The 14,994-nt window shown below is 35.5% G+C and overlaps 1 protein-coding gene across 1 annotated transcript; it reads right to left on the bottom strand.

Moving 5' to 3' along the window:
- Positions 1–222: 222 nt before the first annotated feature.
- tmem182a (transmembrane protein 182a) lies at positions 223–8,373 on the bottom strand. The gene is made up of 5 exons (XM_038289693.1): positions 8,022–8,373; positions 4,151–4,277; positions 3,161–3,259; positions 2,950–3,087; positions 223–2,001 (listed from the first exon to the last, which is right to left on the bottom strand). Exons 1-5 carry the CDS (start codon positions 8,178–8,180, stop codon positions 1,778–1,780), a joined length of 747 nt encoding a protein of 248 aa, XP_038145621.1. The 5' UTR covers positions 8,181–8,373; the 3' UTR covers positions 223–1,777.
- Positions 8,374–14,994: the final 6,621 nt, after the last annotated feature.

A 14,994-nucleotide genomic window follows, 5' to 3' on the forward strand; every position in this document is an offset into this window, starting at 1 on the left:
GATTGGTCCATAGCCCATAAATATGAAAAAAGAACACCTTTAAAAGCACAAATATGTAAAAGTCTGGGACTTAAAGGAAGCATGAACTTGTTACTTAACCACTCTACTTGAAAGTGGGTCTTTTTTTATTATTTACTTAACATTTATACATGCTGAAAAAAAGACTTATTTATTTATTTTGAGGATTATGATTTTTTAAGCCAAACAGGACACTGAAAGATATCCACTAACATAGAGCACACTTTTATTGGAGTGGCAATAACATTATTTGCAGCAAATAGTGTAAAACGGTGTCAACATAAAACTGTTGCTTCAGACAGGAGTCGCCCCAGACTTGCCCGGTGATGTCATCATATTTGAGTGATGTCACCAGAAAACTTTACCATTTTATCTTCATCATGAATCCCATGACTCTTCAGAAAATAATATAATAGATGCAAATAGACTTAAAATAATTTTCCATATTACATAGTCTATTAAAAGTTTTTCAGTGATGAAAAGCTGGACCAAAAGTAGCAATATATAACTTCAAACAAAGGCTACTTATAGCTCTGTGCATAAAGCAAACAGCACATCTCTTAAACAACCCAAGCTCTTTTACCTAATACTTTCTTATAATCACATGTTGAAGAAATCAGGTCTCACTTTAACCACACAGTTACACAAACCAACATGCTCCTTTACTGAAGCTCCTATAGACATTGTTGCTTAATACAGTCGCAAATACACAGCTAAAAATGCTTGGAAAATGTACGACAAGGATAATCCTAGACCAAGCCTCGGATACGTAATTCTATCAAATAAGAAATGCATACAGAAACGTATTCAATAAGTCCAAAATGAAGCTTCAATAAGTTGAATAATAATAATAATAAAAAAAAACACAATTCATACACAATCTGTATCATATTTAAAGTTACTTATGAGAGCCTTGAGCAAATGATTTTACAACTCTTAAAGACATAAATCTCAGTATTCCTTATTGGACAATTCTTATTATTTATATGACTGACTAACAAACATACTGTATAATAGAGAAGTGAAGAAGAAATATTGATTCCTGACATTTAAAATCTTCTAAATATAATAATCGAGAAGTATGTTATTCATTCATATTCAGCATTTAGACGTCAATAATTTGTAAAATCCCCTTTTGCTGCAATTACCTTGCAGATCCTACCTACCTCTATATGAATTCATATAGACTATTTAAGGGAAAATTGATTTTGTAATTTACTTCCATAAGCTCTCTTTGACTGGGCTAATGGAACAGATATTTGTCCTGATCTCAACCATCTTACTTTTAGAACAGGATCTAAGCTTGAAAATTAATTGTTTTCATCACTTTAAGTCTTGTATGTCTCCTAGGGATTATTTGTATTTTACAGGTTCCCTACAGCATAATCCTTTCAACTCCAATTTTATAGCACATAAAAAGCACACCACACTTTCTTTATTTTGTATTTTTAGAAATGCATTTCTCTTTCTTTGCATTTCACTTTTATGTACTAATCTGTGTTGGATATGTCACACAAAGATAAAAAACAGAAAAACAAAAAAAACGTATAAGTTTTAGGTTATAAGAGAAAACCTCAAAATTTTTAAGGGTATAGCTACTTTTCAAATGCACTCTTTCTCAGGCTGACTTCTATTAGCTCCACATAAGAAAACAAAACAAAATGTTTCTCTCAGATCAGTGTGTTCAAATTTAACAGATTAAAACAGAACGTCCAATTGACACAGCATCTTGCATGAGTAAAAACAGTAAGCTTTTCATTCAGTGGTGGATCCGAACAGTTCGACCAATGAGCAGAAAAAGCAGGCCCGCCAAGAAGGAGAAGAGGACGCCGATGGGGGCAAACACAAAGGACAGACCGTAGCTTAGGGTCAGTGTGAAGTCTGGACAATGGTGAGAGCGACTGTGTTCAATGTAGGTTTGGATCACATCCAGGGCCTGAAGCCACACCACATGCATCACCACAACACCCAGCAGGAAAAAACCTGTTGGTGAAGAAAAGAGGTGAGACTTGAATCTTGCAAAGTTTCATTCTAAGCATGGGTGTCTGGACACAATGGTCTGAACATAATACTCAATTCTAGCTCTGTAATGTTTTCACCTTTAAATCTAACTGGTTGACCTTTCCCAACAACCAGCCTTTGCTTCTCTGTCACCTTTAGCATATGGATGACCTCATTATTTATCCACAATGAACTAGTTTAGTAATTTAACGTCTTTCTCATCTTAGACTTAAAGACTTAGAGTTAGACTTTATTGTCATTTTGTACATACACAGTGTATACAAAACAAAATCTTAAAATCTAGGTTCACAAAGCCTAATTTTATATCCTGCATCAGTATATTATGTTTATCTCAGATATTACACAGGTAGTCCAAATTTTCTTAGGATTTTCTTTCTTCTGTCAACTTTTGCCATAAGTAGTTCAAAATTGAATATCTGGGTAATCAGTCACCTGTGATGGCTCCAGTGTTCGAAGACACAGAGACAACTAAACCTCAGCCATGTAAATGTGAATCAAAAGTGAGCTAAAAGTAAAAATAAAAAAAAAGAAGAAAGAAAAAAAACCCTGAAATGTTAGAACTGTAAATTTACAGTCATATGTTTGTATTATCGTTTTTATATATTTTTTTACTATTTTTCAAGGCTGAACTTAACAAAAAAAATGTCTCACTATTTAGCTTGAGTATTAGATAAAACTTGACCTTATTTTACCAACACAAAAATAAGAATAAGACATCTCTTTTTTTATAGCCATTATTGATTAGCTTGAAAGAGTAAATTAAACTGAAGATGGGTTAATTTATGCCAGGATACAAGTTTGATTTCTACTAATTCATGATCTTTAGAGAGTTATGCACATTAATACCTTTCCTGTTCATATTCACTCCAGGAAATGGCTTTTATTTTTTATACCCTGAATTAAACTCACCAGATGTCAAGAAGAGTCCACCTCCTGCTTTGTACAAGCAGTGGTTAGCAAATGGAGCCGCACAGATTATGAGGAACCCTCCGATAGCTACCGTCGCCACACTAATAAGCATGAAGACACTCCAGAAGCCTCTGTAAACTAAACAGATGAGATGTTAACCTGCTGCTCAGAACAGCTGCATCATTTCTTTAACTGTATAGATAGTACTTACTGATAGCTGAATTATCATCTGTTGTGTTGTTGGTAGGACTTTCCTGGGGGAATGGGTACAGGTAGGAAGGGTAGCAGGCTTTTACAAAATTCTTGTTTGCTGCAGAAAAAAAAAAAGATATCCACATATTTCTAAACCATAACTAATGGATGCATCAAACCAAGTTAACAGAAATTAGTTTTACTAATCTGATAACCTACAACAATTTATTTATTTATTTATTTTTTTACTTAAAGATATGCAACCTACTTTTCATTACCTAGTTGATGCTTTTCATAGTTATAACTTGTTTGAAATTCTGAAATTATAACTTCAGAGAGACTATTTTATTATCAGAGACCATGTCTGGTTATAGTTTCAATTTTCAAAGTCACCATTAAAAAAGCAGATGACACACAACCAGCTGAAAGGCAACATGAATAACATCACATGAAGCTGCCTCCTTCAACCAGTCACATGAGAAGTTAGGGGGAATTCTATTGACGATAACAGACTTAAATAATCTACTCCTACTCTGTAGGAACTGATGACACTTTTTAACCTCAGCTAAGGGTGACAAAGAAATAAGGCACACAATTTACCAACTTCTTATAAGATGATTTTACTTTAATTGGTCCTTTCAAGTAATCTACAGAAGAGTCTGTCGATTCTTTATCAAACTTGTTTTAACAGACAAGGCAAATTTATTCATATAGCACATTTTAGTAGCACAACAGTTCAAAGAGTTTTACCTGAGAAGAAAAGTACTTTGCAGTGGCATATAGGCAATACAAATAATTAAAAATAATAATGATAAATCATCAAAATACTCATATATAAAAGAATTAAATATCAGTAATTTTTCAGTAAGATCATTTAAATGTCTAAGGGTTTTTGGACACTAAGGTAAAATTAATCTGAAACAGGAGTAACCCCTCTTAACATTTCAAAAAGATGTAAGCTTAGTGATAAAAGAGGCTAGGTCTAACAAAAGAATTGTTGCTCACTCACAGAACACAACCGCTGCTGTTTTGTTTAAGTTGCTATCAAACATCTGTCCAAAGTAGCAAGTCCAGAAGAAACCAGAATGATATGAAATTGTATCACCGCCTTCGTCGTGCACCACATCTGCAGCTAGCTGAAAAAAAATGCACAAAAAGGTTGAAATTAAGGTATATAAAGAATATGTTTACGTATCTGCACTTCATAGTTTATACAGTGCCTCTTGAAAACTTTTAAAACACAATGCAATGGTTTTATTTACGGTTATCAGTACAAGATGTTTAGTACCAATGCACATCACATATTTCAGATTGTCATTATTATTTAAATTGTTATTTATTTATAATTTTTTTCAGTTTTTTTTTTTTTTTTTTTGCTGGTACATGTCTTCAAAACCCTGTATTTAATTTGTATTTTGTCGTCATGTTGAACTCATGAAATATGGTTGTAGCATTTGCTGCCACTCTGTCAGAGAGCAGCTGCTAAGGCAGGTCAAAGGTTGAGCTGAGCAAGGCTCATTAACCTCTGGTTGGTCTTTCTTGGTGCCAACTGAGCTCTCAGGATTTCATATATATTTAGCAGAAATAGTGAGAATGGTTTTCTCACTTTTGTTGTCACATAAAAAATAAATAAAAATAATTGTGGTGAACAAGCAATATTCAGTCATTTGAAAAAGATTATAGGTAGACATACTTAACATGTTAAGGCAGGTAGGTCCTCTGTGTCCTCAAAATATGTTCATATACACTGATCTACATCTTTAATTAATGTGAATAGAACTGGTGTTAAAGATTATTACAAAGTATAGCATAGAAGTAAAAATTTGCAAAAGCTTTTCTGACTTATGCTCTTTATATAATTTCAATTGAATTAAGTCTATAGCTTAACCTGGGGAATTCCAACATGCATCAATGTCTTGATTGAAAATATTTCCTTGTACTTCTGGCTGAATATGTAGGGTTTTTGCTACGCTGAAAGGCTAACCTCTGGATGTATTCTTCAACTATCACTCTAAATCCAGTTCTATCGATTTTTCCTCGTCATTCCTCCCAATGCATAATGCTGCCACCATCTTTCAAGAAGGTGTTGTCCTTTTATAAAATTACAAAAGCTTACGATTTCTGCAGTTTTCTCAGAGTTCAGTTCTTGTGCCATAAACCACAATAATAATTTTGGACATTACGAACCAATATCCATGCTTTATATTAAACATAACCATTGGTTTAGGAGGAATAAGATTTGCCTGCTGTTTGGACACTAAAGCTTCTGCAACCCTCCCCCGGCCCAAGACACTATCACAAGACTCTCCTATAGATTTGTACCTTTGCTTCCCATGGTGCCTTGATGTCAAAGCTACTGTCTTAGGCTTTTCTCTTACTCTTTAGCCTCTTTCCCACTGAAAATACCAGGTTAAAGAATTTTTTTCAAACATTGGATGACCTGCTACCAAACGGCATTTGGCTCTCTTCCCACTGGCAAAAAAAAGCTAGGTCTAACCACTAACTTGCAAACTACATGGCATCTGTCCTCCCTGTTGCTGTGTTCCTGCTGACTCTATCACACTGGGTTAGTGTTAATGATATCATCCGTGGAACGGGAATCAGGAAAGTAAACAATGGAGAGCAACATGTAAAGAAGCCCGTATATGCTTTATTGTTTTGCTCTTTTATCTGTCCTACTCCCTCTTACCAGTGCTGTGCGTTGTTTATCGAATATAAACAGATTTGTTTCAGCTCTGTAGATCAGACGTGACTGGCGGGGTGAGTTGATATCCGTATGTTGGGCTTAATGGCATCATGTAATTTAATGTTTCAACCCAGGTCTGGTGTTCCCACAGCATGTCGAACAAAGCTGAGGCGATTTTAACATGGGTCGCTTGCCAAGTCATTTGACCCGGTTAGACACACGTCAGTGAGCTGTTCCCACTGCCACTAAAACCGATTGTTACTGGGTTTAAACTGGTTTTTTGGCCAGTGGGAAAGGGGTATTTCAGAAGTGGTCAGTTCACATTGGAGACACCACTATGGCCCATGTCTAGGGGGCAGAGGCTGCATCTAACCATAGGCTAAGTGCAACTGATGGCTGACATTTAGAACACAACTTCTGCAAAACAGATGGTTTGCAATATTTCTCTTTGAGTTCAAACTTTCAGATGCTTGAAAAGGCTGGAGGAGGGGAGCCTCCCTTATGTGTGGTACATGGAGCAAAGCAAACCCCTAATGTGTGTGACCCACTGCTATGCTGCTAGATGCTGGAGAAAAAAAACTCAAATCTTCCAAAGGGGTCAGCAGAGGTAGAGGTCTTGCATATTTAGAAACAGATTTCCAATTAAACAATATGTCTTTTTGATTTATGATCATTTTCTGTTTTTACTGTTGGGTAAAGAGAAGTTAACTAAATGAAACAACATGTTTGAGCTCTTGCTTATAAAGCTAAAACAAGCTTTATTTAGCTAAGGGTTTAAACACTAATATAACATAATTGTTCAAAAGTTTTCTCATATGCTCATTAGAATTTGATTACCAAATATGATCAAAACTAATTTAATGAGAGTCCATGTTTACCAGCTATAAGGTCAATCAAAAAGATTAATCAAGTAAAGGTTATTGATTAAGCAAACTATCTAATAAAACTTTACTGATTGGATTTGCACTGTGAATTTGTTTGAACACATTCCAATTGCTCTAAATTAATCAAACGCTAATTTGATCACATTCAAAATTCTTCAAGATTATAAAATCAATGTTAAACTGAGATATAATTGTATCATCTCAGATGATTGTGGTTTTCAACCTTGTTTTTCCTTCTTTTTTTAGTCTAATTGAGTTCCACTAGTTTTAGTCAAGATTTTTACACAGAAATATGTTTTACTTAGAGGTGAAGGAATTCTGCTAATAAACTCATATTTTGGATGAAAGTGGTGGTGATTTTATTCCATATATGTGCAGAGTTATCTTTTTGACCATGATTTGAGCTCGATTCACACTTTCATTGTTGTTCTAACACACAGGCAGTAGGGCATATGTTCACAAACAGTATATGAGTCTATTATTATCTAATTAAAAAGCATATTTACTGGTTACAATATAGTGTTTAATGGGTATCTGGATAAAGAGGACTGAATATCAACAAATGTCTTAGTTTTATGATTTTAGTTTTTTTATTCCAAGGCAGTTTATACATTTGAATTCTATATTTGGTTCCCTTCCATGTCACATAAAATTCCAATCAAATAAATTTCAGTTTGCATTTGTAACAGCATAAATAAAATAAAATAAATCATGGTACAGTTATCTATCTTTTAAAGCTTAAAGCTTCATAAGTGACTAGACTTGTAATACATCTCCATGTAGCATGCATACCCAACGCCACATTGGTTTTATTGCCCTGTTGGCCAGTGTTGCTGTCACTACAAGCTCCCAGTGTGGAAGCAGGAAAGATAAGTATGTTCTACTCGGTGATATATAATACACCATCATACCTCTGTGACTACAGGGACTTGTATTTCTATCTTGGAGGCACATGGTACAAGCTCTGTCTAAATCACTGCATATCTGCACACACACTACATTAAACAGAGTCAGATTACATGAAGGGATCCCTCCCTCTACAGTCCAGCTGCTGAAAACGTAATCAGGACAGCTGATCACTGTCTTTAAGAGCAGATTTGTATATCTAGTTTAAAGTCGGTGGCTAGTTGAGCCGATAACTTTATTTTAATACAGTGACATAAATATAGAGAATATAAATATATATATAAATATGTATTTATATATAAAGAAAAATATCATGTTCTTGTTTAGGTAGTAGTGTCACTTTAATACTATTTGAGACATATTGAAATTATTTGATTTGAATCTGTTTAGAGTCCAGAACTCACCGTTATTGTCAGTCCTCCGTTGTCTTCAGAGTCTTTACTGTCTGGGCTGCAGGTTTCTGAGCCTATAAGCCAGTAATCAGTTCCAAAAGAAAGGAAGGTAAACACGGCTGCCAAAGCCCCAAAGACCCCAGCAAAACACAATGCCACGCTAAGCTTCATGCTCCACTCTCTAGATCCTCAAACCTGGTTTCCTTCCTTATAGATTCAAAAACACTTAGTTTGATGGGTTTCTACCCTGTTCAGTTATGTTTCACTGGGTTACGAGATCTTCAGTCCTCTTCACTATCTGTGTTATGGGAGGACAAAGTTGTCCACATGATTCCCTTGGACCTTCCAATGGGGTCCGAAGCCAGCCCAGTCCCCCTCCCTTCCCCTGGGCTATTTTTGACATCTGATTGAAGGCGGCTGCTCCTCTCCATTGTGGCGCTGAATACATGGAGCATTCTGAGAGTGAGAGAGGAGGGGGATTAACAGAAATAACTAGGCAACTGGACACCCAGCATCTAAACGCAGAGGGAATGTCTGAGTGGGGTGAGACTGAAAGAGCAGCAAAGGAGAAGATAATTCAACAACACAAATCTTTTCTCTCCTGCAGCACAACAAGGTGATGATGCCCCTGAGGACATTGAGTTTTAAAGCTAAGAGCCAGAGTTTTCTGTATGTTCTCCCAACTTTGGTCATAGGTTTTTGCTAACTTTTACTTTCTCTTAATTTCAAGACAAAATCTACCCTCTCAAAAAAAAGGTTCTACATAACATAAGTCCCACCTAATCAGATATTATTTTATTTGTTGCTTTTTGCTATTTATTTGGATTGTTCAATATTGTTCTTCCTTCAAAAGCTGTAGCCAAAAAAAAAAAGTTTAAGCCATGTGTAAGAATACTGCATGAATTAAGTATCTATAAAACTCTAGACAGTCTTTTTGGAGAGAAGCAGGGGAGGCTTCCTAAATATCATTCTTTATTCTGCCCAAGATAAACAGAAATTGGTTGATATAATGCAAGCTAGATGATACTCAAATCCAAACAATATTCCCAGTGTGTTTAAAAAGTTTATTGACAGTAGTTTTTTATGAAATGACATGAATGAAGTCAGAAGAATTGGTAGCAAGCTTGAGTTGGCAGATGAAGGTAGAACCAGCTGGTGACAGGCTGAACTGGTTGATTGAAGGCCTGAGAGGGCAGATCACAACTAAACAGACTGGAAGCAGATAGAACAGGGAGAGGCAAGTAACCAGCATGCTCAAAAATCAACTGAACGTGACCCACTATGCTCTAGATTATGTGTTATCACAGTAACTTTTAGTTATGTTTACATGGACATGAGTAATGAAATTACACAGACTGAACTAAAAATGTGTGATATTAAAAGCCAATCGATCATATTCAGCATGGTCCTAATGAAGTTCTTATCCGACTGTGTGCAATCAGAAAAGTTTGACCATTGTCTACTTAAAAAATTAAGGCAACAAAGTTTGAACTTTGTTGAAGTTTCACAAATCAGAGAAAGGAGTGTCTAGGTGTTGTAGTTTTTTTAATTAGAGTAGATTAAAGATGCTGAAGGTAAGGAAAAATGAAGTGGAATCGCCATTTATTCAATAAAACAAATGAAATCTTAAAAAGAAAACTTAAACCAAACCATTACCATGACTAAAAATAGCAGTAGATCAGATAAGGGCAGATGAAGGAAGACATGATAACCTAGAGGGCGAAGAGAAAACTGGTGCCGAGGACATGCACAAGATACAGAACTAGGATATCAGAAGTCTGAGGAGGTTCTAGAGGGAAATCCAGGTCAGTGACAGTAAACAGCCCCAAGTTCATTAAACAGTCAGAATCCAGCAGGAGTCCATAGACAGGTCAGGCAAAAAAGATCAGACGGTAACAGGCAGACTCAGTGGAATAGAGGAAGAACAGGTCAGGTAATCAGAAACACTAAGGTAACCCTGAATCACTCTCACCACTGGCTCGAGAATAATCTTGAATGATGACTGGAAGCAGGCAGGTTAAAACAGGTCAGATGGGAACAGGAGGGCTCAGTAGTTGAGAGGCAGAACAGTTCAGGATCAGGTAATGAGAAACCCTAAGGTAACACTAAGACTCTCTCACCACTGGCTCGAGAGAATAATCTGGTGCTGATGACTGGTTAGAGAGCTGTTTAAATAGAAGCAGGAGCAGGTGGATCAGATTAACAGTAACGAGAATCTGGGCTGAATTAGACAGGTGAATGAAATGAGTAATTAAGCCAGTCATCCAGGCATATACTCTATCTTGAAAAGTATCTTTTTTTTCCCTTTTCTCCTTTGCCAGTTAGTTTGCTGTGTAATCAGTTGTTTTAGATTTTCCATTTAGAGACCGTCTCACATTTTATTTGCTTCTCCACTTTGTTTTCTTGGCCACTTACAATGACTGCCTTTGTCTCTGTGCTTTACATTTTTTAGCCCCTTTTCCTGCAAATATTTTTATAGTTGTTTCTCAATACTGCTTTTGCACATGTCATGAGTCCCCTCATAGCCTCCATAAGCAGAAATATTTAGCAGTGAGTCCACATATGAGCATTCTCCAATTAGCACACTCATGTGACCAGTTCACTCTTTTCTGCATAAGTTTGCTTGTGCCTAAGCAACAACAGAAAACTTATCAAAGCAAAGAATACTGTATCTCTCTGTCAAAGTCGAAACAGAGCAAGATTCTCATCCTAATTCTATTTTTATGTTTTACATTTCTGTAAATGGGCAGCTTTGTAAAGTTTCTAAGATTTATCTTTAATCAGACAGCCGTTTACATGGTAAACAAAAACGTGACTTTGTCTATTCTTTTTTGTGGTTCAGTCTTTTTTCCTTTCTTTTTTTCTTTTCACACATATCTGCTGCCAAAAATATGTGTACCCTGGTTGTTTTAGCATTTTTATTCTCTACTTTCAAACCGAGAAGTTGGAAAGCAGGAACAGAGTTAAAGTTTACAATGTGCCTACACGTATGGAAAATCCAAACAGGCCTCACTTCTGTATGTAGAAAATGAGGCCTATACCCTTAATAACTGCTTGTTTGCATGAGGTTGTTGCTATTTTCACTTCAGGGAATTAAATTTTCAACCTTTCAAAATTAACCGAATGCCAAGTCTAGCTTTGTTGAGGGCATTTAACACATTACTTTGAACATTCTCTAACTGAGGTCCTGTCTTATGTTTTTATTTACAATTTGACTTTTTTCTGCTGTATTTATTAAATAGTTTTACATAATTTCAATATCTTACTTCACCATTAGTTAAAAGTCCATGTTCAGAAAAGAGCAATAATTTCAAAAGGAGCAGTCCACTTATAATCCAGCAGGGGGCAGACAAACCTAAACAATCTTTATTAATAGTGGCATTCAAGAAAACCATAACAATATATACCGAAGTAAAATAATTTATAGTGCTTTGAATCTAGAATCAGTAAAAAAAAAAAAAAAAAAAAAAAGAAAGAGAGAAATCTATGTTACTTATATTATTAACTTGTTAACTAGCACATGTTAAATTAGGCGTTTGCTGTTCTAAGCCTTAATTGTCCTAACCTTGTCTACAATTTGTCTTGTTAGTGAGCCTTGAGCAGCAGTTGTTACTTTTTTGGAGGATTTAGACCACTTTTTAGGGACTTTCATATTTCCCTCTTAAAACAAGAGGTCAGCACAAATTGTTATTATTATTACTTTTCTTCTTTGGGAGGACAAAAGTAGATTTTAATTAACTGTAATCTATTTCATGATGGTTTGACATCGTAGTTCCTTTCAATTTATTTAGTTCATTTCAATATAAATCAAAGTTAATAAAATGAACCTACTGTTGGGTTTTGTTTTCTGGTCCTTCTGATACATATATGATCATTTAAAAAAAAAATGTGTAATTTCTTACAAACTTTGTAATTTCACATTATTTGCAAAATCTCATGGTACATAAAGGCAAAGCAAGCTTATCTATATAGCACAGTTCTATACAAGGACTATTCAAAGTGCTTTACATGAATTATACAGTACAAACTAAGAAAAATAAAAGTAGAATAAAGGCAAATAAAGATTAAAAACAAATGAAAAGCAAGTAGTAAAGCAAACAAAACAGTTGAACCCAAAACGTAAACTAATTATACCTCAGTTAACAGTTTTACTTCAACATTCAAAGGCAGCTCTGAACAAATGGGTTTTCTAGTTCTGGGTGGACTGGCTAGGCTGGAACTAAAATACCTGAGTGGTCTGGGAGGTTGATACACTGACAGCAAATCTGTTATGTATTTAGCTGCTGATCCATTCCGTGATTGACTAACAGAAGGATTTTAAAGTTCAGGTCCTTGCGCATCATGACACCAAGACTTTGGCCATGATCAGTGGTTTTTAGCTGTAGTAGCTGAAGCTGCAAGCAAACTCTGGATCTTTCCTGCTTTGTTTTTGTGCATAATCTAGCTAAGTTTATTTTACTTAATTGTCTAATATCTCTTATGAAATTATGTTTTTTGGTTATTTAGTCATGTTCCTTTATTTTTGGTTAGTTATAATTAATTTAGGTTAATTATTTTTTATAAATAGGCAGTCAATTGTAGGACCAGCATGCATCTGGGTGGGCCTATGGTTTTTTTACCAGTGCAAGAGAAACATGGAGGAAATGTTTGTCTTTTTGTTTGCTTGCCTGAGGAAAAAATAAACTGACAAAACTAAAGGAGTTTATCTGGAACATTTTTTCTTTTGCCTGCCTTAAATAAGTCCATGGTGCATCTGTGGCCTTTGTGGATTTTCACTTTTTTGAGCCATCAAAGCTGGGCCACAAAAGTCTGAAAATTATTACCAGTTTTGTTTTTATTCAGTTGGAGAAAATTATGGTGCATCTATCTGTTCTAAGCATCTAGCCAACGCTCTGATGGATTCATAGTCACCTGGTGACACTGTCATGTAAAGCTGTGTGTCATCTGCATAGTTATGGTAACTTGCCTTGGTGTTTGCTATAACCTCAGCTAAGGGGAGCATGTAGATGTTGAATAGGAAAGGCCCCAGAATGGAGCCTTGAGGAACCCCACATATGATTTTTCTGGACTCTGATATAAAGCTCAATACTCACACAAAAAAAGTGTCTGTCCTTTAGGTAGGATTCAAACTGGATTTAAACCAGAAAGGCCAACCCAGTTTTCCAGATGCTCTAATGAAATCAAGTGATCAACAGTACGAAATGCTGCACTGAGGTCCAGTAATACAAGTACTGTGGATCTTCCAGAGTCTGGATTTATATGTGTGTCATTTAACACACTAATCAGAGCAGTCTCAGTAATGTGTTGGCATGGAAACCTGACTGGAAGACATCAAAGCAGCTGGTCATTAATCAGAAGACATTTAACTGTTGAAACACAACTTTTCAATAATCTTACTGATAAAGAAGACGTTTGAGATTGTTCTGTAGTTTTGAAAGATTAGTTTGTTCAAGCTTCTCTTTTTCAAAATCAGTTTGATAACTGTTGTTTTTAAGGCCTGGGGGGAAACCGAACATTAGGGTTGTGTTTATGATTTGAAACAAATCAGAGACTAAAATGACTAAAACTGTCCTTGAAAAGCCTGTGAGTAAAAGACCAAGACAGCAGGAAGAAGCAGGCTTATCTGCTGAACAGCTTCTTCTAGATTTTAGCAGTTTGATTGGCAGGATTGGGACATTTTAACTGAGTTTATTCTAACTGGAGACAGTATTGGTACTGTGTTGACCAGTGGCGGAGCTAGATGGGGGGCCAGGGGTGGCCATGGCCACCCTTAGCCAAACATTGGCCACCCCTGCAGCTGACCCTGTGGCCACCCCTGCCATGTTTTACCTCTAATACAGATGGTGGCAGCAGTAATACTCTCAAGTGGAATGTTCAAAATATTAAAAATCTTCATATATCAAAAATTACTTGACAACAACACTGTGGTTAATTTGGTTATGCACATCAATATACTAACATTAACAAATAAATACAGAATTCATGCTCTTTTCAGAGCTAGATTTTGTTGTATGGGGTAAAGAAAATATTATGTTTCTGCAAGTCATCTAGGAGTCTTCAGTGAAATCATAGATAACTATTTTCATAAAAACTTTATATATAACCAATTTATGTTGATATTAGTTCTTGTAAATATCACTTTTATGCAGAATGATTATTGATAAAAGTAGGTAAGTGACGACAATGGAAAAGATGTTTGCCCCAGAACTCAAACCGGAAATTATTTTATCCACTATACCTTTTATCTAGAAAGAAAGAATGTTTAAATATATGCGTCTATTAGCTAGCAAAGGATGTAGGAAAGGATAGTTTGTCTTTATTTAGAAAAATGTGGATGTTTTGCTCATTAATTTTCCTGTTGGAACAGTGTAGATTGACCCTGAGGTTCGGCCACCCCTCAGTGTACAGTGGTTATTGCCTGGCCACCCTTACGAAAAGGTTCTGGCTACGCCTCTGGTTGACATTGAAGTACAGACTGCTTTAGGACTAAATTTTTTTTCTGTAAAAACTATGCAAAAATAAAAAATAAAAAAAAAAAGACGTCCTTAATGACTAAATGAGTGTTGATTTTTTTTTAAGTCCTATTAAAGATGCTGAAATCCAGCATGTTATTTTAAACATTTAGTTTGATCAAAGTAAAACAGCAGTGCAGATGAAATATGTAACATTCTGATAAATTGCAATAAACTAAACAAAACAACAACAGATTTTTAAACAAAACCCAAAACGTAAAAAAATTGAATAGTAACACGTTTTCAATGCAGAGAAAAAGGAACCAAATCTGTGACGCAATTGGGCGATACCATGTTCGCGGGACATATGGGGTAATCTCTACATGAAGAGTTGGTCATCCCAAGAAAATAAATAAACTTTTACTCCTGTAATAAAAAATGGACGGTGTAATTAAAAGTTGATATATTCATTTAATCTATTAGTTTCAATACATTACCTTAAACATTTCTGCTTACCAGAGACGGTTTACCCG

The sequence above is a fragment of the Cyprinodon tularosa genome, unplaced genomic scaffold (genome assembly GCF_016077235.1).
Source record: "Cyprinodon tularosa strain WSP-4 unplaced genomic scaffold, ASM1607723v1 ctg270, whole genome shotgun sequence".
Taxonomy (NCBI): Eukaryota; Metazoa; Chordata; class Actinopteri; order Cyprinodontiformes; family Cyprinodontidae; genus Cyprinodon; species Cyprinodon tularosa.